General features: G+C 44.1%; 1 protein-coding gene across 3 annotated transcripts in view; it reads right to left on the bottom strand.

Moving 5' to 3' along the window:
* Nucleotides 1-24,229, bottom strand: part of RAB31 (RAB31, member RAS oncogene family) — a 70,151-nt gene extending 45,922 nt beyond the window's left edge. For 2 of the 3 annotated variants that reach the window (XM_033010646.2, XM_042798222.1), the window contains exon 1: nucleotides 24,153-24,229. In XM_033010646.2, coding sequence (XP_032866537.2) covers nucleotides 24,153-24,191 — 39 coding nt within the window. In that variant the 5' untranslated portion in view covers nucleotides 24,192-24,229. The remainder of the gene's footprint in view (nucleotides 1-24,152) is intronic. The other variant, XM_033010645.2, reaches the window with a different exon arrangement.
* Nucleotides 24,230-24,441: the final 212 nt, after the last annotated feature.

Below are 24,441 nucleotides of genomic sequence, written 5' to 3'. Positions count from 1 at the left end.
TACCACTTCATGAAAGGAGAGGCAAGAAAGAATAAATATAAAATAATTATTCTGAATCAAAGTGTTCATGATGCATTTGATGAGTCACGCATGGGACCAACTGCATATTTTGCTTTTCTACTTTCCTCTTCATAAGCCTTGTAGCATGCTTACAAAATACCAGTTATAAACTGCATTGTACCGAGATAAATAGTGGGGAGGAAGGAAAGGAGTAGAAATGTAATCCACAGCAAGTAAACTGCTATTTGCTTACCAGAAGAAGTAACTACAACTTGAGAATCTCCCACTGGTCAGCAAAATGGATATAGAAATCTGAAGCTGTATCAGATGTTTCTGATAAATACAAGGAACCAATGCAAGCATGACTAATTCCTGATTTTTACCCTTTAACCCTGAAAAGACATTCTCTATTCTTCTAAAACCCACAGATTTAGGAATGAGGAATTTAAGAGCACCAGGATGAAGAGCAGCATGCCACAAAAAACAGTGCTTCCACCCACACTCCTGCTCGCGGAGAACCACCTCACTTGGCTCTTCTCGGCTCACATTACTGTAAAGGAGATGAGAATGTATTTCAAGCCAGCGGAATTACATGATGCTGGCAGCTCATTTGCAGGCAAACAACAACTGAGCTGCTGATTTTTTCTGGCTGAATTGCAGCAACATAGAGGAAGATTTAAAAAAAAAAAAAAAGGGCAAAGGCAGAAGTTCAATATGAAAAATATTTTTAAAAATAAAACCATTTTCCCATTACAAATAGGCAGTTGGTATAGTCTCTGTCCAGATGCGTTTATCCTGGCAGAAAAAACTAATGCAGAAAAATGTACCTCTTTAATTTAAATATGGATGTCTCATATCTTTGCACAACCATGGGACCCAGTCCTCCAAGCACTTTTCCACACTGAAGGGAACTATGTAAACACATCCCTGGTTAGGACGTTAGTCTTTAGCCTTGATATTATAACAGCTTTTAAGAGATTCAGATGGGTCAAGCCCTATTGTGCTGAGCAAACTAAACTCTTCATGGAAATTCTTTTTTACATCTGAAATAGAATAAATGTCGAATTCACAAAAAAATCCACACATACCGTGACTGATGACTAAACAGCAGCCCTATAATTATGCATACTGCTGCAAGAGCTTTTTTATTCTTGACTACGCAGAATCTTTCTGTACTATGTTAACACATAGAGCTTTTTTAATAGATGTAAAATTAGATAAACCATGCAAATATCCCTTTATGACTCTAGGATTTTGGAAACACAAATAAAACAAGAATACTAGACAGCACTTCACATGAGGAAATGGCACACTAAGAATAAACATACTGAAGAAACTGCCTTCGGTCCTCCTACTTTCAAAGTTAAAAAAAAAAAAAAAAAAAAAAAAAAAGAACATCTGGCTTGTAACCACCACAGATCTCATGACTAACTTCCCATTTCAGCTTTAAAAGACGGTTGAGATACCCTGAAGATCGGTGCCACAAAAATCTGCATTGGGAAGTAACAGAGAACTGATCTCGGTAAAAGAGGGATTCAACACACAACTCATTCAGAAGCATGGAAGTTTTCCCATTAGCTTAGACAAAACCAGGATTCAATTCATGGTATTATAATTTGTATAAATTTTTACAAATTAAAAATGTCTGTCTGTCTCTGTTTAACATGTGTTAGTCTCACATACCAGAAGCATGATCATGCCCTAGCAATCTGGGGGGTATCAATACCAAATGCTCAAAAAAAAAGCAGGTAAAGCAGATGTTATTTCAACAATAATAAGAGAAACATTTGAAAGTGACAAGTCTTTATCTTTTCCCATAACAAGAAACTGATCCCATGGCTCATGTGGCTTCCCAAACTTGGCAGGACTCCCCTGCACCTCACAGTGGGAACGTGTCTGACCCTTAGAGCCCCTTTGTGCTGGGGCTCCCCAAAAGCTGACCTGCTAACCACCCCAACTGCAAAGGCACCATGAGCATTTGGCAGCTCAGCCCTTCCTCTGAGGATCCCTGGTCAAGAGAAAAAGAGCACAACCAATGCAGTCAGGGTTGATTAGGTGTAACCCCCAGGCAGCCTCTCATGGAGTAGCTTCTTCATCAGGTGTACAACTGGAATTACAAAACTGCTCACACCGATGCAAACCCAGGCAGAAGGCAATACAGGAGCCTACCAGAAAGCCGTTTTGAAGCTTTCTCAAGACAGGTGAGCATCAAGACATGCAATAACTGCACGCACCAGAAACAACCATGGTCAAATTTGGCTCACTAATGATCTCAGTGCACCTTCCAGTGAGATAATGCTGCCTTGTGTCACCTTCCAGACACAGGAGCTGGGGGAAGGCTCAATCAAACATACAGAACAAGGGTACAGTCAAAAAGCTGTCCTACTCTCCTTGAAGAGGATCTGCTGAGAGAGGAAGCTGGCTGCTCCTAACTACTAAGAGAAGCAACAGTTCCTGGCTCCCTGTCATGCATTCATGCCACCGGACAAGCTTCTTGGCTGGTTCATCACTAACTGAAAAATAACAGAGGAGCCAGTTTATGCTTGAGATTTCCCAAGCTAAATTCTCCTCTTTGTTACATCAATTTGACTCTTGCCAGTGCTACAGCAGAGAGGAAGGAGAGGTCCTTGCCTTGCCCAGTGCAGAACTTTCATTGTTGGAGTAACTGATGTACAGATGAAAAAATCTGAATTAGTATGAAGCTGCCAAAAAGAACACTGTCCTTTATCATCAATGTATTTGATATTTTAAACACCAAAAAAAGGCACTCAGAATCTCTTCAAATGGCCAGGCAAATCTGAGGTAGAAAGACATGGCTTAAACTTCAGGGGAAGAAATATAATCAATGAGTCTTACAAAAAATGCAAATGAAGAGACCTTTCATTCTAGTATCTCTGTAAAGCGCAGCTGGTTTTGACTTGGCAGTTCAGCTTCTGCACATTAAAATAACTGTTCTTTCCACTGTCAGAATTGGCCACGCTTTAGTTTTTGATTTACAGTTGAATCCCCCTGGCCCATTCCCATTATCCTCAGCAGGACTTTGATGGAATTTGAAAATTCACAGCAGCATAATCACACTGCAGCACTGCTAGGTGGCTAGCATTTTATTAGCTATCATCAAACAAACCACTAGGCCTGCATCGTAAAGTATTGCTGGGGTTTTGCAGAAACATATGCTCAGCCCTGGTCAAGCCTGATATCTAGGAGGAATGCTACTCCTCGAGCAAGGTCTGGCATGCAGCACTGAGATATCCAACCTGCATCTTCAATGCTTTCGGAAACACCAGTTCTCAACCCAAAGGCACATGATGTGGTAAGGCTGCGTGCAGGATTATGACTGTCTTTTAAATTCCAATGGGGGTGAAAAAGCTACAAGCTGAACATCAAAATAAAGCTTTGCAATTTGCAGCCTGCTTTAGTCCTCTATGCCCGACATTAACATTTTAATCATTACTCAGACCCTCAGATGCAGGCGGCATTGCAATACTTTCCATGTCTTACTAATCCAGTTACAGCTGCTCTGGAAGGCTGTGGCAGGCCACTTGAATTGCATCTGAAACTGGCTTTGGATTTTTATCAACCATATGAACATACAAGGAAGAGTTATGCACAACAGACTCCTGATCAGAGTTTCCAAGGGCAGTATTTCAATCCAAGAATTACTCTACCCAATAAACTTTTTGCTAGCCTTAGACACATCCTTTGTCCTTCCCTGTATTTGGGTATTATTTTCTTGTCTGAAAACACTGCTGTAAGGAGAAATACCTTTCAGGAGACCTGGGTTCAGAGACACCCCTGGGACTGAACTGAATCTGCCAAGTATCAGGCTTGCCCCAGCAAAAATGCAGCCATGCACTGTGGAGTGGTGTCTAGGAAGAAGTGCAAATAGCTTCTCGCTGTATTCAGTTTTTCCATCTGCAAGATGTATCAAGTGAGCAAATCCCACCACTGCATATGCACACAGATGAAAATACAAGAGCAGCTCTTAGACTGACACACTGACTCTCAGCTACTTCACCAGCATAAAACTGCCTGAGGCTTCAGCCTGAACCAGAGGGATGCAGGCCGAGGTGCTCTGAAGCTTCGCTTCTGCACTCAAAAGAATACACATCTCATCATTTTTCTAAATTCCAATTTTCGTTACAGCCCTGTACAATGAGAAATAGATTATTTCCCCTGTGAGCAACATGATTCTTGGAGAAGACCCTTTTCCTGTTTATTTGCTGGGATTCCCCTTTCAGAGCTACAGAACTGGCCCAGGGGCACGCCTGCTTCCCAAAGCATCAGCACAAGTTCTCAACTCCTTGACAGGCCCCCTATCAGACCAGAGGTCTGTTGTGTTTTTCCTCCCTACCCCAACACCACCACCTTTAATTGTTTGACTTTCTTTATTACCAAGGCTGGCAAGGTACTTCTGCAACAAGAGCTCCCAGCAACAGCAGACATGGCCTTATTGCCACCAGTGATCTACAAGGAGTTTCTACAAAGGTCTGGGGGGTGCTCAGTTGCAAAGCACATTTTTGAAAGGGAAGAATTTGAACCAGAGTTGACCTCCAGGAGTGTCAATGTGCTATCATGCACTCCCCTGAGTGGAGGGTACTTGCCAGATGAACAGCAACGCTCCCACTGAGTACTGGAATTGAGTTCCCCAAGATCCCAGTACAAACAGGATCACAATGCAACTGTGTTTTGAAGGGGAGGATTATTCTGCAATGTCTCACTTCTTCAGTAGGAACCACCACAATTCTTTTGGTCATCTGTCCATGTGTGAACCTTACAAGAACACCCCTGTCTCCATTTCTGATTGTTGCGTGCTCTTCTTTGAACTCATAATATGTGGTAATACTGTTACCTTTTAAGTCAGTCAGTATATTACTTCCATAAAGTTGGGATGGTCTGGGTCAATTCTCCCATAGTAAAACACCCTACACATCATCTCCAATTGTTAGTGTCATTTCAGGCCAATGCTGGTGTTGTAGAGCATGATTTAGCTACAGAATAAGGCTTTTTGCTACAGTGCACATTAGAATTAGATTAACTTCAATTACCTCTACACATAGGAAGTGCACCGCTTGTTTTCAGAGACATTCTTGTACTCCCACCAGGTCAGCCCTGTCATATCAGAATACAATTCCTCCTCCTAGTGCTGCAAGGACTGCATTTGGCACAGGAATTCTTGGAGCTATCATTCTCAGCTCACTAGCTGTTAAATGAAAATAGCAAATACTTGATTTTACCTTGTAACAGCGTTATGGGGATTTAAATCAGTGATAGTCGTAAAGTGTTCGTCAGTACAGTGACAAAGAACCATTTAAGTACCTTAAGAGATAGTTAAGTGCTGAGTTTATTTGTTTGGTATTTATATGCACCTTCTGTATCACCTGCATATTCCTAGTAGCCATTTTAAAACAGAAATATATCTGCTGGCCAGGGCTTAATGCTATCTGAGGGCCTCGTGTAGTGCGTTGACCCTGGCTGGACACCAGGTGCCCCCCAAAGTCGCTCTGTCACTCCCCTCCTCATCTGGACAACGGAGAGAAAATATTGAAAGGCCCATGGGTCAAGATAATGACAGGGAGAGATCATTCACCAGTCACCATCACAGACGAAACAGACTTGACAAGGGGAAGTGAGCTTAATTTATTACCAAACAAATCACAGTAGGATAATGAGAAATAAAAACTGGAACACCTTCCCCCACCCCTCCCTTCTTCCAGAGCTCAACTTCACTCCCCATTTTCTCTACCTCCTCCCCCTGAGCAGCACAGGATGGGGAATGGGGGTTGTGGTCAGTTCATCACCTACTGTCTCTGCTGCTCCTTCCTCCTCAGGGGGAGGGCTCCTCACACTCTTCCCCTGCTCCAGCGTGGGCTCCTCTCCCCATGGGTCCACAGGTCCTGCCAAGAGCCTGTTCCAGCACAGGCTTCCCACGGGGTCACAGCCTCCTTTGGGCATCCCCCTGCTCCAGCGTGGGGTCCTCCATGGGCTGCAGGTGGAGATCTGCTCCACCAGTAGCCAACATGGGCTGGAGGGGCACAGCCTTCCTCACCGTGGTCTTCACCCCGGGCTGCAGGGGAGTCTCCGCTCTGGAGCGCCTCCTCCCCCTCCTTCTTTACTGACTTCGGTGTCTGCAGAGTTGTTCCTCTCATATATTCTCACCCCTCTCTCCCCACGCAGTTTTTTCCCCCCTTCCTAAATACGCTCCCACAGAGGTGCTAGCACCATCACTGATGGGCTCGGCCTTGGCCAGCGGTGGGTCCGTCTTAGAGCTGGCTGGCATTTGCTGTATTGGATACTGGGGAAGCTTCTGGCAGCTTCTCATAAAAGCCATCCCTGTGTCCCTCCCCACTACCAAAAGCTTGCCACACAAACCCAATATACCTCTGAATGTGTAACGCATCATCTGATCCCTTCTCTCAATTTGTTTTCCTTTAGTCCACACTGATTAGCAGAACATGCACAGTGACAGCCCATCTGCTCCACCTCAGGGCTGGATGTGTCTGCAGCCCTGACCACCTTTCCGGTTCCCAACCAGTTACCGAAGCCAAATCCCTGCTGCCACGTTTTGGCTCCCTTACCAGTGTGATTATTCAGCATGTGGTTTCCTTTCACACACACCCTGGACACATTCTTCTGTGGAATTAAACTCAATCATGCATAGCTGCTCTGGTATCTGCCATACAGGGAATGCAGCCTTACTTGTCCTGACATTTTGTAGGCTTCTCTGGAGTTAATAAGTTTCTCCGTATTCACTGTCACAGGTCCACTGCTCTTCCTCAACTCCCAGACCAGTAAGTAACCTTTTAGAGACAAAAAGCCCTAATGCCCAAGTTTCAAATACACTTTCTTTAATGCTAATGTCTGTAGAGTAGCTAATGTTAGCAAAAAATTCACCTTCTTAGAGACATTCATATATTTGCATACATTATACTACATGAAACCAAAGTCTATCCTAGAGTGTTTCCAAGATACTTGGCATTATCCTGTTATCATAAATTGGGCTCCAATCTCAAGCTCTTCATGCTGAGTTGAAGGCATAGAGAGCTGCAGCTGCAGCCTGAAGAACTTAAGATGAGTAGACCAGACGTATCTTCCATCCTGTTTCTTTCCCTTGGGAAGAAGGCAAGAGGCAGTGCTGGAAATATGACCTAGTCAGAAAGGGAGCTGCCTTTCCTTCGTACACAGTCCAGTGACTGACATGGCATTAAATCAGCAGTAAGAAGCAAATCCTTGTTTTACACAGCACTAGCAGTGGGTGGCAGGATTAGTAGTCAGTTAAATTATCTACTACCCAAGAAATCACAAAGTGGCCCACATGGTTGCTGTACATTTAACCACCCAGTGTTTACCAACCGTGCTGCTCTTCAGCGACCTGCCAACTCTTTTGTGTGTATGGGAGTTGGCATGGAAGTACAAAGTGATCTTTATTTATGAGACAGGAGGCTGTGGAGGGAAAGGAAAAACAAACCAGCTTCCTTCAAAGCTATTACTTAAAATAATTCCAATAGAATAAAGAAATAAAACCATAAGGCAAAACAAATGCAATTGATGAAGAAAACATAGCCTATAGGTCAATACTCCAGCTACCTCAGTTCCTTTCTCTGCAAGGTGACTCAAGAACAGCAACACTGTAGAATATATTAAAAAATAATAACAACAAATTAACACTGCAGCCAACCCAGCTCTGGAATCTCCAATTTAGCAATTTTTAAAGCACATCTACTTTGGTCAAAAAAAAAACCCCTAAACCCATACTCTAATTCAAATATATATGCTTAATCACTGCATCTTATCATACAAAGTGCAAGCTAACCACACCGCCATGCTAGCATGAGTATGGACAGCGAAGATAATAGTTTTCAATCGCTGTTATTATTTAGAAACTGCTTCCCCACATCAAATTTCCAGCTAATTCTCTGTGTCATTTTTTATACATTTCCTTCCCCTCTCCACACAAGTTATCAAACCCAGAACAGTAGCTGATCTGCTGAGAGAAATGGAGGATTTTAAATTGAAATCAAAGAGCAGAATCTCAATCAATCAACTTCTTATGCCTTTGACCGCATGTGGTATGGATGGCTGCTGAGGAAAAATTGCTTAGCCTGGTGAAAACGAAGACGGGAACTTGGTGTTTATTTGCATTCCTTCATCTCAAATTGTGGCTTTTGGGGACACTGGCTATTCGCTTAAGATGCTGAACTTGTTTTGAACTGCCTCTACAGTTTCAAGTAAGAGCATGATCTCTATAAAAAGCAGTTGCAAATAAGATGGCATCAATCTAGCTAACTAATATAATGAGAGGATAAAAGGAGAAACAAGAGGAGCACCCTTCAAGGGAGCTGTGTCCCCCACACACACACAAATCTCCACCAACCCTACTAACTAGCTGGAAGGGATGGAACAGTGCAAAGCCTGAGGACATCCCTAGTGAGACTTGCTCGTGCTTTGCACTACAGTAAAGCAGCTTTTGAATACAAGTGTGGTCACAAAGCTGTGTAGAAGCAGTCCAGCCTTTCTGGGACCTCAACATTGAACAAGGCACCTGCTGATTAAGTCACAGGGAACAACTTTGTCTCAAAAAAGCTGATTTAAGACTGAACACATGGTGAGAAGCAAGACTCCTAGCTACCTGACACAGCTGCTCACCAAAGAAAGCTCCATCACAAAACCAAACACCATAAAACCCTTCTACAAGAGCTGGACTATGCAACAATGCAAAGGAGGGCATTTAATTAGGAAATAGCACCACCTGGTGACTCCTGGCACTAAGGGAGAAGAAAACGGTCAACTTGGCCATACCAGGACAGGAGGAAAGGAGGAAGGAGCACCGGCTAAATTGCTCAAGTGAGCTGGGAACTAAGAGCCTGGGTAAGGAGGGAAGGAGAATTGCATGATGGAGTTACAAGAACTAGACAGGTGAGAGAGACAGAGATGAAAAGCAGAAGAGTGCCTGAGCACCTTCCCTTGGCAGCATGGGCATCTCCCACTGCAGTTACCACCTGGGGAGCCCTGTGTGACAATGAGTGATGTGAACATTGCAAGGGCATCTGCAAAGGAATGCCTATATCCCACACATAAATCACTGTATTAACTAACCAAGAAAGGTAAGAAACACCACCCAGATCTGCACAGTATCAACAATGCTGTATACCACTGAGAGGGTTTTTTTGGTTCATTTTTAAGAGACCTATAGCTATGGAACTCCAATGAGTCACTATAGTCCAAATACACATCTAATTGCCTTCTACTGACCATTGAATGATAGGATCCTCCTGACCAAGGCGTAACATAGACCATCAGGTAAACCTACCCTGCTAGATGCCCTACAAGTGGTAAGAAAGTGTATTTATTATCTCACACTCCATGGTGTCCTCTCCCACTTCTTCACTCCCACTACCACAGTTCACCCTAATGACCTCTCCCTGTTACTGGCTTGCTGACTTCCCATTTGAGCACCACCACAGACATGTATGATCACTTTCATGTTCACCGTTTCGTTTTTCAGGTGAGGATAAACGAGAGCCCCAGTTTACCTACCGTGGTGCCACACATGGGTGGTGGTCACCACTCATCATCCCCCCTGACAACAAAGTAGGAACCAAGAGCAAACTTAGGAGACCTCTCCAGTATGTGAAATCTCAACAGCGAGGAGCTAAGCAAAGTCGAAGCAAAACAAAGAAAAACTGCAAGTCCTGCTTTAATGACTGTGTAATTTTACTGACAGCAATACCCGATTTTGGCAACTCAAATGGTCAGAGCTTTCTGGAGACTTTGTAACATCTGCATGCTGCCATCCTTTTCCTACCCACTCTATCTCAAAATACACATGCAGTCACAAAAATCCACTTGATAGACTGCTCTTCCCATAGATAAATTCCTATTAAAAATACAGTAAAAATCTGTGTGAATATCTGCTTAAGAACCCTGATAATTGGCCCTGAACTTGAAAAATTAAATAAGGGATAAGTTTAAGGAAGTAACTTACAAGACACTGTACCTCACAGTCAATGATAATGAGTATTGATTGCAGGGACTGTTATCTGTATTGGCCATATGCACACACACCAGCATAACAATCTGGTTAAATATCATTCATCATCATTGTGCAATGCAGTGATCAGAGAAACTAAATTCAGTTTTCAGACTAAATACATAAATAACCTGAGGCTTTCATAGTTCAGTAAACACGTTAGGCAACAGCATGCTGACAAATGTTTCTGAGTACAGTTTAGCAGCAAAAAATGGGATAAACAATTCTGTGTTATTCTTTCCAAACCAAATTCTTTCTCTAAGTGGACCTTCCCCACATATATTTGTAGCAGCTGAAACTTTCAAAATATGGTATGATAAGGAGATAATCTTTGACCTGAACTGCTCTTTGACACAAATTTCTGTTCATACTCCAACACCTCGTTTCTTTTGCTGTCAATTCCTATCATTAGGGGCCATAATTTCAAAATACAGTCTTGTTAGTGTCACTTACTAAATAGGGGGGAAAAAAATTAAAAAAAAGATTTTATATACCTGTCCCCACATAGAAGATACTAAAAATCTTCCAGCCACAGATTGCCTACAAATCCCAACAAAGTAATTCTCTTTTATTAAATAAAGGCAGTGACTCTTATGCAATCAGCTATATGCACATCAACTAGGTACAGCATTTGAGGAAATGGCTCTTGGTGTTCAGTTTTAGTATTTCAATAATATAAAAACTGTCCAGCAGTTGCCTGGAAAATTTGTAAAAAGGGCTGAATTACCTTCAAATTTGCCCATCCAAGCTCAGTAAGCACCTCAATTAAATGCTCAAATATTCCCCTGCCAATTTGTAACTACATCACCTGCAACCTATTATTGCAGTTCATACCAAAGAGGAAGAAAAAAGCCACGTAAATTATGAGTGCAAATTGAAACACCAGTTGAAAACATCAGCCCTGGAGAAAATAAAGTCTGATCACTTCTCTCTTGTAGCAAAAGGCAACAGAGAGGAAGGAGGCAGAGTTTCAGGGGGCAGCTATATAAAGCCATTTCCCCTAACAAATGGGAACCAGCCTTATGGCCCTGGATCTTTGCTAAAAATTAGCGGAGCCCTTGCATGGGTTATGTCACCTACCAACACCCAGAGACAAACAACAGCAACCTTGAGTGGTTCAGAAAACGCCACATGGGTGGCACCGGAGTTAAGGATTTTGTTCCTGGTTTTATTGCTAAAAACTCTGCTTATCAGTTGCTTTTAGCTGATGCAACAACGTGCAAAATCAGCAGTCTCTGATAACCATCAAAGGTCTGAGATAGTCCCCTTCATCAGCAGCCTAAAGGTTGGCCAGCTGCTAATGGCACCTTCTTCACTCAGGCTGCCCTCACAATTTGCCAGCCTACCTGAAGCCTTTGGAAACCTGCCTTCATTAATCTTCCAGACACATGTGCCTTCCCCTGTGGCATCAGGTGAAGGGGGAAAGTTGAGATTTACTGGAATTTGCCATTATTTGTTATCTACAGTTAAATGTGGATAATATGTAGATAATCTACATCTACATGGACATTAAATGACATCAAGGGGAGAACTAAAATCCTTGAAACCGGGGGTTTCAATTTCCTGAATTGATGTGCAGGACTGGGAATGGACAATCAGAGGTCCGTATAGACCTAAATCTATGTTAAAAATTTTTTTACCAAACTATCATGTTTAATTAACTTAGATTAATAGTGATTTCATGTCCATTTCACCTATTGACTGGATCTGAAGTTCTCCCTAATATAGTAAACATCATCACTTATTTTAAACAGCATCATGTAAGAGCCCACCTGGTGCTTCCCCCTCTGATGCCCATGCAAGTAAACAGAAGAGGTAACAGCAAGCCCAGTATAAAACCCAGGGCTGAGGTTTTTATCTGTAGTTTTACTGTGTGCTGCTGTGAACTTACAGAGAAGCTGATAAACGGAAGACATTATCAGTGCAATGCCATATCCCTTAAGCAGCTGACTTCTTGAATGCTTTCACCTCCCGTTGATTTCAGCCAGAATGAAACTCAGCAGCTCCTAAGGCTGGTACCACTAGTCTCAGGGAATTCAACTTTCTGGGGAAAAGCCCTTTAAATGAGCAGGAACAGGTTTTGCTGCTGTTATTAAAGTACCTTCCTCTCTCTACCACAAAAAAAACACCCTAGGAAATAAGTATCTAACTTACAACTGACTCAGAAAAATGTTTTGATTCACCTGGCCAATTTTTCTCATCTTCACTCAGAAATCAGAAGCCAAAAATGGTGAAAAGCATACTAACTTTGCAAATCTCAGTTGAACACACACTGGGAGCATTTCAAGTGGCAATGCTGAACCATGAAGTTTAATATATTTAAGAACATCCCTTCAAGGGACAAGAATAGTTGGGCTAAAAAAAGAGCCGATTTGATCTTTCCCTCCAAGGCAGGAAGAGACTGAGCCATCCAGAGGGTACTGAGGAGTCCCTCTCAGGACAGGCTGTTTGCGTGCTAAACATGCTTTCTGTGTCACAGCCTGAGTGCCTAAGACCATGTAGGACTGAGTCCAAAGCTCCTGCAGACCCTAGACACAGCAGAACAACAGGCACGGGGATTCTGGACATCTCAAGCGGCCCATGAGATCCTACCAGACCTTCCCTTTCAGTTACCAGATCTGCAACAGAGTGTTCTCCACTGGTCAAAAAACAGCTTAATTTAAGGCAATGTAAACAACAATTCTGCAGGTTCAGCTGGACGAAAGTCTTTTGAAACATAAATGAAATAATGCTAACTAAGACAAAGTTACAGCTTTAAAAGAAGAAGGGAAAAAAAAAAAAAAAAAAAGGGAAGCTAAAGGCTAAAACCAAGGGAGAGGTGGCAGCATTTTTTCAACCCACCTTATTATTTTGTATGTATTACTCCCTTTGTTGTTTTGCTCTGTGTGGTTTTCTGTTTCCTTATTCTCAGCGTCTCTTTCCCTCACTCCTTCTCTGAGTTTACCCACCCATGTTCCTCATTGCCTCCCACCAATCCCCCACAACGCTCCCCTAATGCTTTCCCTCAGACTCTCAGTTTCGGTCCTCTACTTCCTCCTCCTCTGTTAGTTTCTTTCTTCATCACTTTGTTCTTCCAAATCTACTCTACCGACTTTTACACCCCTTTTTCTACTGCTCATCACTTAAACTATTCCTTACAAACTTTTTAGGCTGTAGGACTGCCATTCCTCTTCAAGCAAGCTTCTTAAATTTGGACTTATTCTACAGCTAAAGGTTCATTCTCTCTCTTCTGCCATATCAGCCTAAAAGAGAAGGCAAAGCTGGACAGGAAATTCTGGGTCAATTTAATTACCTGATCAAATAAAGCACCAGCTCCAAAGAGCCTATCAGATCCTGAAAACTAAGCAGAGGTAAAACTGAGCTACTTTATCTGCTTTTAATATTAAGTGTCAGGAATCACTCAAGAGCTGTGTTACCTCAAATACTTAATTTACATAAACATTTCATCTTTGTCCTCCATACTAGACTGCATTCAGCTGCGTATTAAAGTATATGATGAGCTTTAAGCTTGGGATTCAATGTAGCCCATTCAGCAAAGGTTGATCAATGTACCCTGACACACTGCTGAAGAAGGATTACCCCAATGCTTAGAATTAAACATGTGCTTAAGGACTTGACTCTACAAATTAGGGCTTCAGTAACATAATTTTGAATCAGCATTTATCTGGTTGTATAGAACCGCCATTTTTGTCATATAAAACATACTCCAACTGTCTGTTTAATGCTTAGGCATGCATTCATTCTTTTCAAGCACACCTTGTAGGAAGAAAAATAAAGAAAAATATCCAAGGTGGCGCAGGGAAATATCAAAGGACAGAACAATTGTCTCTGAAAACTATTCACACAAACTACACTCTGCTGCTAGAGTTATAACAGTTGAAAACATTAAATGTGAGGGACAATGTTTAATTCCTGCGCTGACATTCAAGCAAACTAAGACAAAGTCCAACTTTCCTTGAATTTTCCACAAGAGCAAGATAGTCCAAAAAAAGAAAAATGCTGACCTAAGGGATAACATAAGAAAAAAATCTTGTTTGTAGCACACTCAAGAACTGAATATCCTAAAATTAAGGTTGCCTGCATAGTATTGCAAAGGTTGCAGTCAGCATGGATTATGCACCATGAAGGACTTCTGGCCTAAATGTAGTTGGAAGCTTCCTGTTCATATCAGCTTTAACAACGTGTACTGTGAGTGTTGCTTTTATGACTCTTAAAATAGACCCACTTATATTTATTATGCTAATGAAAAAAAAAAAAAAAAAAGAAAGAAAGAAAAAGAGATAATGGGCCTTCTATCCACCCAAAGGAATCAGTTCTTTCTCATTTCTGAAATCCCTCCAGGAACTAACCAACTGCCAGATTTATCCAGCCACAAAGTGGAAGTGGGCCTTTATAGGCTGGTAGTGGTGTGTGTCAGTCGGTGAGAAGGTTTTTTTTTAATTAACAAAGACTGTCTTAAGCAAACACACACAGTATTTGCTTCCACAGACAGCAGAAACTGTTTGAGATTAAAATTGTGACTGTGCACAGCCAAACACCTCAAATTTTGCAGTTTTAATATGCTTCTAGCTCCTAAACTACTAACCATAGTGATAATGTACTTTCTCTCCCTTAAATCAAGTAATTAAAGATGTATTAAAATCCCAAGAGCCAAGCTGATCCTTGGTGTGATTCAAAGGAGTCCTCTCGGGGATGCTTTTCACATCACTCTTTGGGAAGCCCAGTGATCCCTACTACGGCTTCTCTGCGTTGGCACACACCTGGTGTTGACCAAATACCTAAGGATTCATCTTCTGCCACTGAATCCCCAGCATCAGCCTCACAATCAAGAAATAGGCATGTCTGGAGAACACACGCAATGGCAATCCTAGAGATGAGGTACCAGCTACTGATTACAAGTATAAAATAGAGAAGGTTAAAGCTACTCCAATGCCCACTGTATCTCACAAGTCAGCAGTGAGCATGGGAGGACATGTAAATAACTTCAGGTATGACCTGCTGCTCCAGAGCACAGCTTTGCTGGTGAACCATTAGATCCTACTGACACTTACTAAGTTTTGTTTGATGTAGAGTTAAAAGGGACAAAAAAAATATTTTTTTTCAAAACTAAACCCACTTTAGGCACCTCTTTAACTCACTTTGGCTCTGTAGACAGACTTTAAAAGTAGAAGTAAATCTGCATCAGAGGGTCTCTAGCTGTAGGTGAATTCCTGAAAGAGGCTGATACATAAAATCTTAAAAGGTTGTTCTTACAGTTTTTTACAATCCCCTGCAGTTGTGCCTGGCAGAGGCTGACTGGTCCAACCAGGACACCCAATGACGTGTCAGCATCCTGTCGCTCTGCTGACAAAGGAGGAAACAATAACTCGGGGACACAAAGTATTTAGTATCTGGATTTCATTCACATGTACTTCCCACTGCACATGTTGCCTAAATAAGAACTTATTCTGTCCAAAACAAAAAGTGCAAAACTGTAACTGCTCTACTCTCTCCTCCAAGAAATATAAAAACCACACACTAACTAGCATTTATGTTTAAAAATAGCCAGGCAAAAATAAAAACCGTTTGTTCCAGTGCCTGTTGTTCAGCTTTCATGAGCAGCCCGGCGAGGTTGGAGACTGTAAATCAAACCACTGGCATTTGCTTACACACGGCTGTGCTCCGAGCTGGCCTCCCATCCACCTCTGCTGGCAGTTTTCTAAAACTTGGATTTGTCTTCTTACGGTGGTGTTCAAAACTGCAAGCATTCATGGGAAGGGTATAGAAGGTGTTTCAGAAGACAACCGAAACATGACCCCTTCCTGGAGTATTACAAGTTAAGTTGAGATGGAATTTAAGAAATTTCCATTCACCCTGACCCTTATGCCATTACCCAGTCTTTACGAGGTAGGTAGAGATAAGAAAAACATCTTTTATTCTCATTTACTTCAGGAACTTCATGGCAGCTCTCACGCACCTTCTGGCAAGGGGCTGCAGAGTTCTATTCACACAAACTGCCCACAGGCTACGAACACAAATTGGTTAGTTAGTGGGTGGCATGACAAATCCCAACAAGGAGCAGAGCACTGAAGGCTTGCTCTGCCCTGTCCAAAAAGTGTGGGATGATCTAACCCATCAGGGTGATTAGCACTGGATGGAGGTAGGATTTTCTGTTTGTTTTTTGTTTTTTTTTTTTTTTTTTAATATGTTATAATGCAGCCAATTATCCAAAGGAAGTGGAAGGGAAGAAATAAGCCAGCTTAAATCTGCTGTAAAGGTTAGTAGGCTAAGCATTTAGAAATACCAGGCCACGCAAACTGGAAGATGACCAGGCTGCACATTAGCTCGTAGTGGCTTTCAAAGGGAAAGCCCATCAGAGCAAGAAGCTCCAGGAGAGTTCGGAAGTGGCAAGCATCCCTGATCCCCCTTGCCCAGCAGGCAGGGCCACTGCCCTGACTGCCCAAGGACGAGCTGTTCCCACCCGTGTCCTTGCTCCACACCTGCCAAAAGCTCCAGGGACACCAGAGCAGCCCACAGCCGAGAGCTGAGGCCATGCCCGGGGGGCTGCATGCCACAGCCCTCCCTGCCAGCCGCCCTGGGTCTGGCTCACCCACGGGGCTGCAGTCGGTGGGGATCAGCTGAAGACATGACCCAGAGTAGGAAGCACTCGGCTACCAACCTGCGTGCCAGCATCCACAGCACGGGCGAGGAAACCGAGGAGGAGAAGAAGCAATAGATACTTACTGAACTGACACGCACTGCCAGCTCTGGAGACAGCAAACGATTGTTGTCCTGAAAACAAGATCCTTGGTGCTTCCAGCTTTACAGATGAGCTCCATAAAAGATAGACCAACCCTGAGAAAAACTGAAACACCTGATACGCTTGCTACCTAATTTAGCCAGGGCAAAATGCATTTGTTCCTTTCGATGTCAAGATCCAGTAAACTAGACTAAAAGAACCCACCCTGTTTCCCACCACCTTTCCCAACCCTTCTGGAGGGTACCTCTGCGTATCCATCCATGTGTTGGGCATTCAGCTAGCCCCAGAAGCAGCTTGAGGAAAACATGAGCAGAGGAAGCCCCAAACCTCCAGGTGGAGATGGAGATGATGGCAAGGGAGGTCAAACCACAACTCCAAACTACAGCCCCCCATCAACAGAGGTTGATGAGCCACTTAAGCTAAGGAGAAACAAGTTGCCCTCCACTCAACAGCTTTTTTGCCGAGGCAGCACCTGAACTGTGGGGAAAGTGGGGGTCAACAGTGCAAACCTGCTAAAGCCAGATGTGTTCAATGCACTCCTCTGTCTTCCCCCTCAAAACCAAGGCACAGGAAACGAAGAAAATGGTGCCTGCCCTGATGTCCTCTGAACAGGGACACAGGCACGAAATACATGATCAACAGCAGTCCCGGGAGGGTCTAACAGTCCTGACAACTGGGCAAATGGCATTTGGAAGAAAAAGCAGAAGGGAGGCAAAAGAAAATGTGGGTGTTTGAGAGCAACTGGAGCAGAGCTGTGGCTCCAGCCTCCCTCAAAATGCTTCTCTCAACAAGGAGTTATCTTGAGAAATTTTAGAAAGAATACTGTCTATCCAGCCTGTACACTTGCAGTTTGCAGCACCCACATACCCAGCTCAGGCACAACCTAACACCACCAAAATTTACCAGTAACTTATAAATATTACTGCATGCAAAAGCCCAGCAGGTTCAAAGGCCTTTGCCCATAACCAGCACAGCTAACGCCTATTTTGCCACTTCCTTAAAATGCACTCTAACTGCAACACACCCTATCAATAAGGCAAATTATCGCCTTAGAAACAAGTTGTACCATCAATCAGAGTCTCAGAGAACATATTTTAAATGTAAATAAAAAATGTCCTTTTAATTTGGCTTGACTTAAGCCAGCTGAAAGGAATTGCCTAATGAGAATGAAGGGGTTTTCTTTACCCCACATATTTGCATGCGGTTTCTGGTTGCTTCACATAGTCTGCATCAGCACTACTTCACTGAGTAGGGCTAAAACCGCATTCATCCATGTTAAAAAGCCCCAGAGTTTATTACCAATTCAACACCCTTATTTTGGCAGAAAGAAAGAATTTACTTTTTTCTCAGAATTATTGTAAAACAAGAAGTTTCACAACTTTTCAGCCAATACTAAGAAATCAAAAAGAGGGACTGAAGCAAGGGACTGGGAAAGTCTAAACAAGCCTCAATTGATAACACTATAAACAAAAGAAATAAATACAATGTAAGAGACAGTAAAACTACAGCCTGCATATGATTTCTGGATGATAGCCACAGCAGGGTCTCATTCAACAGGCAAGTTATAAGCAGCATCTGGGACCCAAAAGCTGGTTATCAGCAGATCAGAGCCGATCACCTGCCATAACAGGCACCAGCCATCGGGTAAGCTTTTGCTGCCCAGTTGATTAGTAGTAAGTTCCCCTTCAGAGGCTTTGCAGCTACCAAAAGTAAAACCTGCTTCAGGTTCTGCTGTCTGCTGCTTCAGAAATCCGGTTTGGTTGTGCTGCTGGAAACAAAAGCAGAATGTGGCCTCTGCACTCATCTTTTCCTAGAAGGATGTTCAGGTCATAACCCAGTCTCCCCACTTTTCTAAGCAAACCCACCCAAAACTTTTGTAAGATAGGAGTAAATAAAAAAGGTTTGTTGATACATCAGGAAAGCAGTAAGGCCAAGGTCAATATGAAATCCCGAATTCTGTTAAAATCTGATAAATTGTATTACTACATATTTAATGTCTACATTGCAAAAATCTGACTGTAGTCATTTAAGTTTTTAGTAAATTAATAGAAAAAGGCCAGTTTAGGCTTCTGAACATACTTGTTTATCGATACAAGAGAAAAAGCACTTCTCACTTGGTATGTAACTGGATTTTTAGGCAGTATTTTTCATCTCCTTTGGTATCCTGGTAGACTGTTTTTTTAAATGGCAAAGCAAGGCAACGGAGTGTGGAAGTGCACACATTAAGTGCACACTTCAGAGTATTCTTCACCAAGGAAGAAGAATAAGAAAACCATTTCCCAAGGAAATGAGGCATATGTAGTCATGCTAATTGTCTGTCTGGATGTCTGCTTTTCCATTCCCTGTGGTCTTAAAATTATCGTCCGTTTTACACATGATTTGATGTTTCACTACAATGCAAAGCAGTAAGTAGCTAGTAGAGAGACACATGAGGGCTCCTTTGATGGAAAGGCTGCAATGATGGACACTTCACGCCAGTGACTCCACAAGACAGTCATGCAAAGCCATGATGCAAAAATTTCTCTCATGATAGACCTACTTGTTTACATAATAAAACATGAATAAGTAGATGATTATGAACTATTAATATGGGAAAAAAAATTGCTCATCTGTCTCTGTTCTCTCAGACAGATATTTTGTGGACAATATTTTAAATGGCATACATTTACTTCATCAGTACTATCTTCTTTTCATGACCGCCTGTCATCTGCACTACTTTGGTCCCTCTTGTTCTGTTTTAGGCTACAGCACCGCAGCTTTTGATGCACGCATAGCCTCTGCACCTGTGTAGTGTTACTGTCTTCAGCAGGATGCTCATCTTAGCACACAGACCCCTTGCACAAATCTAGTGGGAAGAAAGGTCCTGAACTGGTACAACACATCCAGGGTGCATTTTTGTTTTTAATGGCAGTGCTCCTATTTGGGTTGGGACATCTAGGCACTAGGAGCATTAGTAATGAATCAGAAGAGAAACAAAATCATTGTCTTTTATAAACACCAACACAAATTAAAAGATTCTCAGTCATATGGGTTCCGTGTATTTAGCTACTTAGAAAAGAAGCATTGGTACTTAAGCTTTGCATTGAAAGGTCTGACACATCTATGCATGTGCTCTGCTACAGGAATTTGTTCTCCATCCAGCAGAATTCAGAGCTTTACATTATCATGACATGTAGATAAGAAAATCAGCGAGATTTTATCCTTAAAAAAGTATTATCATATTCCCAGTTACTTTAAATATCAAACAATTCTGAGCCCAGTTCCACAGACTGCACACGCAGACGCTGCACAGTATCGCCAAATGTAATAAACTGTTCTCCATACCTAGCAATTGGGATTCAGTTGTGGAGAAACTCCTCGGGAAACCTCCTTCTCCTCCTCCCCACAGAGGAAATGTCACTCCTTTTACAAATGTAGGCTTACCAACTTCAGACAGTATTTTCAGACTACATGCTAGGAGCACACATGCCAGCAAGTGACTTCTTATGAGCAAGAAAATGGAAACACAAACAGGAGGGTGAAGAAATTAAGTTTCGGGCAAGGAAGATGTCGGCACTATATTTGGGAAAAACTTTCTACAGTAAGAGAAGTTAAGCTCTGGGACAAAACCCTGTGGAGAAGATAAACTTTCATTGTGAGTTTTTTAGGAACATGTGAGACAAACATGTCAGGAAAGTTTTAAGAGGAGCTTTAGGGCCAAGAGATGACCTCTGAGCCTCTTCCAATACTAACTCCTTTGGTCCTATGGTGAACAGTCACAACATAAAAATGTAACAAACGAAATCTAAACTACCAGTTTAGATGGTAATTAGCAAGCCACCTCCCATAGTCTCTCGGAAGGGCTGTCAAAGTTTCCTCAGGAAGTGACAAAGACAAGAAACTTTGCCTTAGTCCTTAAACCTGGCAATCTCTTCTGCGGTTGCCACACACAATTATGTCAGGACTTGGCAGAGAGTTGTAAATCGCTCCTCCAGCCTGCATAAAGAAAATGTTGGGAGCCAAGGCACATGGCACTCGGCAGCCACAGCCTGATTAGGAAACCTGGCAGCTGCACCCCCAGCCACATTTCAGCACTGAAGCACGGCTCAGGAACCCACCGGCCCCCCTCTGCCCCTCTCTCCTTCACCCCTCAGGAGGGCGCCCACTCAGGACAGAAACATCACGCGAGTCAAATGGGAGCTGCGCTTCATTTCACCGCATAACCTGAGCTGCAGAGGGTAAAACTTGCTCAGCCCCAGAAGCAGGTGGCCTCTAACACTGGGACAACTGCTGTGAACAAACAGCAGACTGGGCCGAGGGACCAGGAAGAGGCTGGGGTGACAAGACAGGACTCAGAGCAGATGCTCAAGTGTTTGCACTTACAAAGATGAACACCTTCCATGTGCCCATACCTCACTGCCCAGCAGCGATAATTTACTGGAGGAGGTAGTTTAGGAGCAGACTCGAGGCCACTTGCAAGGCAACATACTCAAGAGAGCTATTAAAATTGTACCTCCATAGCTGTGAGGCACTGAACAATTAGGCAGGCATCCCGGTCCTGCCAGCCCACCAGCAAGCTGGAACCATCTCTCCTCAAAGAGCATTGACTTCTCAAATTCATGAATAACAAAGCTCTGCCATCAACAAAGCCTGCCTTCCAAACTGACTCACACCTAGCCTTGAGCGCCCCAGACCAGAGTTCCTCTCTGTTGTTCTCTTGCTGGTGTCTCCTTCAACATCTACAAACCTCCCAACCATCCCCTTGTTGTGCACTACTCCAGGCTGCTCCAAATCGCTCCCATCACAGCCACAGGGAGTTTTTAAAACCCCAAGATACTCTGGAGGAGGAGGAAGTGAAATGCAGATACCCAAATCCCAGTTCTTTTAGATTCATACTAAAAATTACAGGCCAGGTTGCCTCCTGGCAATGTGGGGGTTACATCTAGGAGCCTATAACTTACTCCACTCCCCTTCTCAACTGCGATTACTCCAGGCCAAACACTGGCCCAGCTTATAGGGCTGGCAGCATGGAGCACAGCTCTGGTTTCCCCCTTCTCCTCACCGGCCCATCTAGCCCCTCTACAGCCAAACGGGGCTTCAGATCTTGGGGAGAAGCTGGCTTTGCAAACTTTATGCCAGCTGCAATTTTTCCTCATTGGGGAATTCTGACATGGCAGGAACAGGCCAAGGCCAGGCCCTTTTCACAGCTGAGGCCACAGACAATCAGGAATCCTCCTGTCTGATTTAGAGGTGTAACTTAGAACCTTGTTCAGAAGTAGAGAAGGATACAGGTTTACAAACCAATTTAATCCCTATTTCTAACAAGGATAGGAAATCACTTTGGGACTTGGACAAGCCAGACTTGACTGATTATCTGGGGATCTACTAGGTACAATACAGATTAAGCTAACAGGTCCAGGATCTACTGAAAAGACAACTGTCAAGATTCCTTTAGCTAGGTCTGAAAACGTATTTTTGAGTTGCTATTAGCTTCCAAGCAGATCAGAAGATTCATGCCTACAGTTGTTCACAGGGACAGGCATGGAGTTTCCCTGTTCTGGAAATGTGTCTGAACTTCCCAAGGGGATTTATCATATGTAGGATTCCTCTCTTTTGGGAAAACAGAGCATCAACCTCCATGGTAAATGAGATGTCTATTTTCTAAGATTATACCCCATTAAAACTCAGGAAGGAACATCTCACTACCAGACAACTCTAACTACAGACACATCTTCCTAAGTGTTCCCACTGTCACCCTATCATTTTAATGAATCTACAGAGTAATTGCATCCTCCTAGTAACACTGAAATGCTTTATAGTTTTCTTTTCCTGTCTTAAAGTAAGTAAACAATTGCCTTGCAAAACCTCCAGTACATTTTAATGTTACAAAACAGCAATAAATAATGGGCAAAAGGAATGCCATTCCACAAAACATTTTAATCTCTATAAAATTCCAGTATTTTCTGCTAGGGAAGAAAAAATAGACACATCCACATATTCTACCACAGACTCCTCACGTTTGTATAAAACACATTTATTTTGTCTCTATGCCATTTTAAAAGTTGAAGGCAGGAATTCTAACCAAGAAAGGAGGAATGGTCACTGCCAAATACTTTGGGTTGAACTCTCCAGTGCCCTGGCACCACGTCTTGGCACTCACTCCAGGGCAAGGTACCCAACTCCTGCTGGGGTAAGCGTCAACACAAATCAGAGAGCACTAGAGTGTCTGTATTTGTTTGGGTTTTAAACGTTCAACTCGCTTGTACTGCACAGAAGAGAATTCAGTCTAAAACAGCTTCATCCACGCAGCTTTCCTGAATGTTTATGGAGATAAGGACCTAAAAGCAGCCAAACTCGAACTTTGTAATCTGAAATGTCTGATTGAAAAAAAAAAAAAAGAAAAAAACAAAACCAAAACACAACCAACAAAGTAGTGATGCTCTGCTAGTAACTGTCAGAAGAGGCTCTGTTCTGCCAGCGGTGTTTCTAACAGCTGGGTGAGCGCATTTCGCTGTGAAGCTCCCTGCGTGCAGGGCTGAGGGGGCAGGCGGAGCCAAACTGCAGAGCTAAGCACATTGCTGCTCCAGATGTGAAACGCACACCCGGGCTCGCCAAAACACAAACGGAGAAAAAGCAATGGCAGAAAGGACGTTATTCCTGTAAGGAGCCGAGCGAATAAACCCAGGCAAGTAATTAAGCAAAGCACCGACACGGCACGTAGGTGACACGGGGCCGAGGCGCCCCGGAGAAGGAGCCACCCGAAATAACGTCTCGGGGCGGGCAGCGCGCTGCTGCTTTCCTCTGTTTCGCTGCCCACCATTGTTGCAGGGGCCGGGGGACAAGACCTGGAAGCCTGCCGCGGGGATGGTGGGCAGCGAAACCCCCCCGGGCGCCTTTCGGGGCTCCGGGCGGCGGCAGGGTGACCGGCCGGCGGCCACCCCCGCCTGCCCCGGCCGGGGGCACCCGGCGCTCCGGCGGCGACGCCCCCCGCCTGGGAAGTGCTGAGGGGGGTGGAGGGGGGGCGCCCCCCCCCAAAAGAGAGCTCTTCACTTCTACCCCCCCACACACACACACACAACTTAGGCCCACCTCGCTTTTAAAAAGTTCAGGAACAAGGCAAAAACAAAACAAAAAAGGCTCCCAGAGCCTCCCCCCAGAGGCCGGTGCGCGGCTGCCAAGCCTCGGCGTGGAGGTATTCACCGCGGCCGAGCCCCCGCCGCCCGGGACGGGGGGACGCGGAGCCCTGCGGGAAGGAGGGACACACACACACAGACTGGAAATGTTCCCCTTTTTAGCGAGCACCCCGCCTCCCTCAGCCTCCACCTGGTAGGAAAGAAAACGGGTGGGGGGGGGGGGGGGCGGGAAGCGACACACGCACACACTGCCCCGGTCCCCTCTACTCACTCCAAGCAGACACACTTTCAGCTCGCGTATCGCCATCATCTGCCCGGGGCCCGGCCGCTCCGCATCCCCCGGCGCTCCGCCGCTCCGCACTGCCCCGCCGCGGCCGCCCCCCCCGCTGCCGGGGCCGCCCCCCCCACCGGGGCCCTCCCCACCGGGGCCGCCCCCCCCGCTGCCGGGGCCGCCCCCCCACCGGGGCCGCCCCCCCCGCCCCTCACATGCGCCCGGCCCCCGCAGGTCCCGCCTGGGGCGGCACACGGGTCGTTTCTCGGCTGGAGGAGTGAACCCGCGC

Source organism: Tyto alba, unplaced genomic scaffold (genome assembly GCF_018691265.1).
Source record: "Tyto alba isolate M040663 unplaced genomic scaffold, T.alba_DEE_v4.0 Super-Scaffold_27, whole genome shotgun sequence".
Lineage (NCBI taxonomy): Eukaryota > Metazoa > Chordata > Aves > Strigiformes > Tytonidae > Tyto > Tyto alba.
Note: the sequence above shows the minus strand (reverse complement) of the source record. Positions and strands in the feature narration are given on the sequence as shown.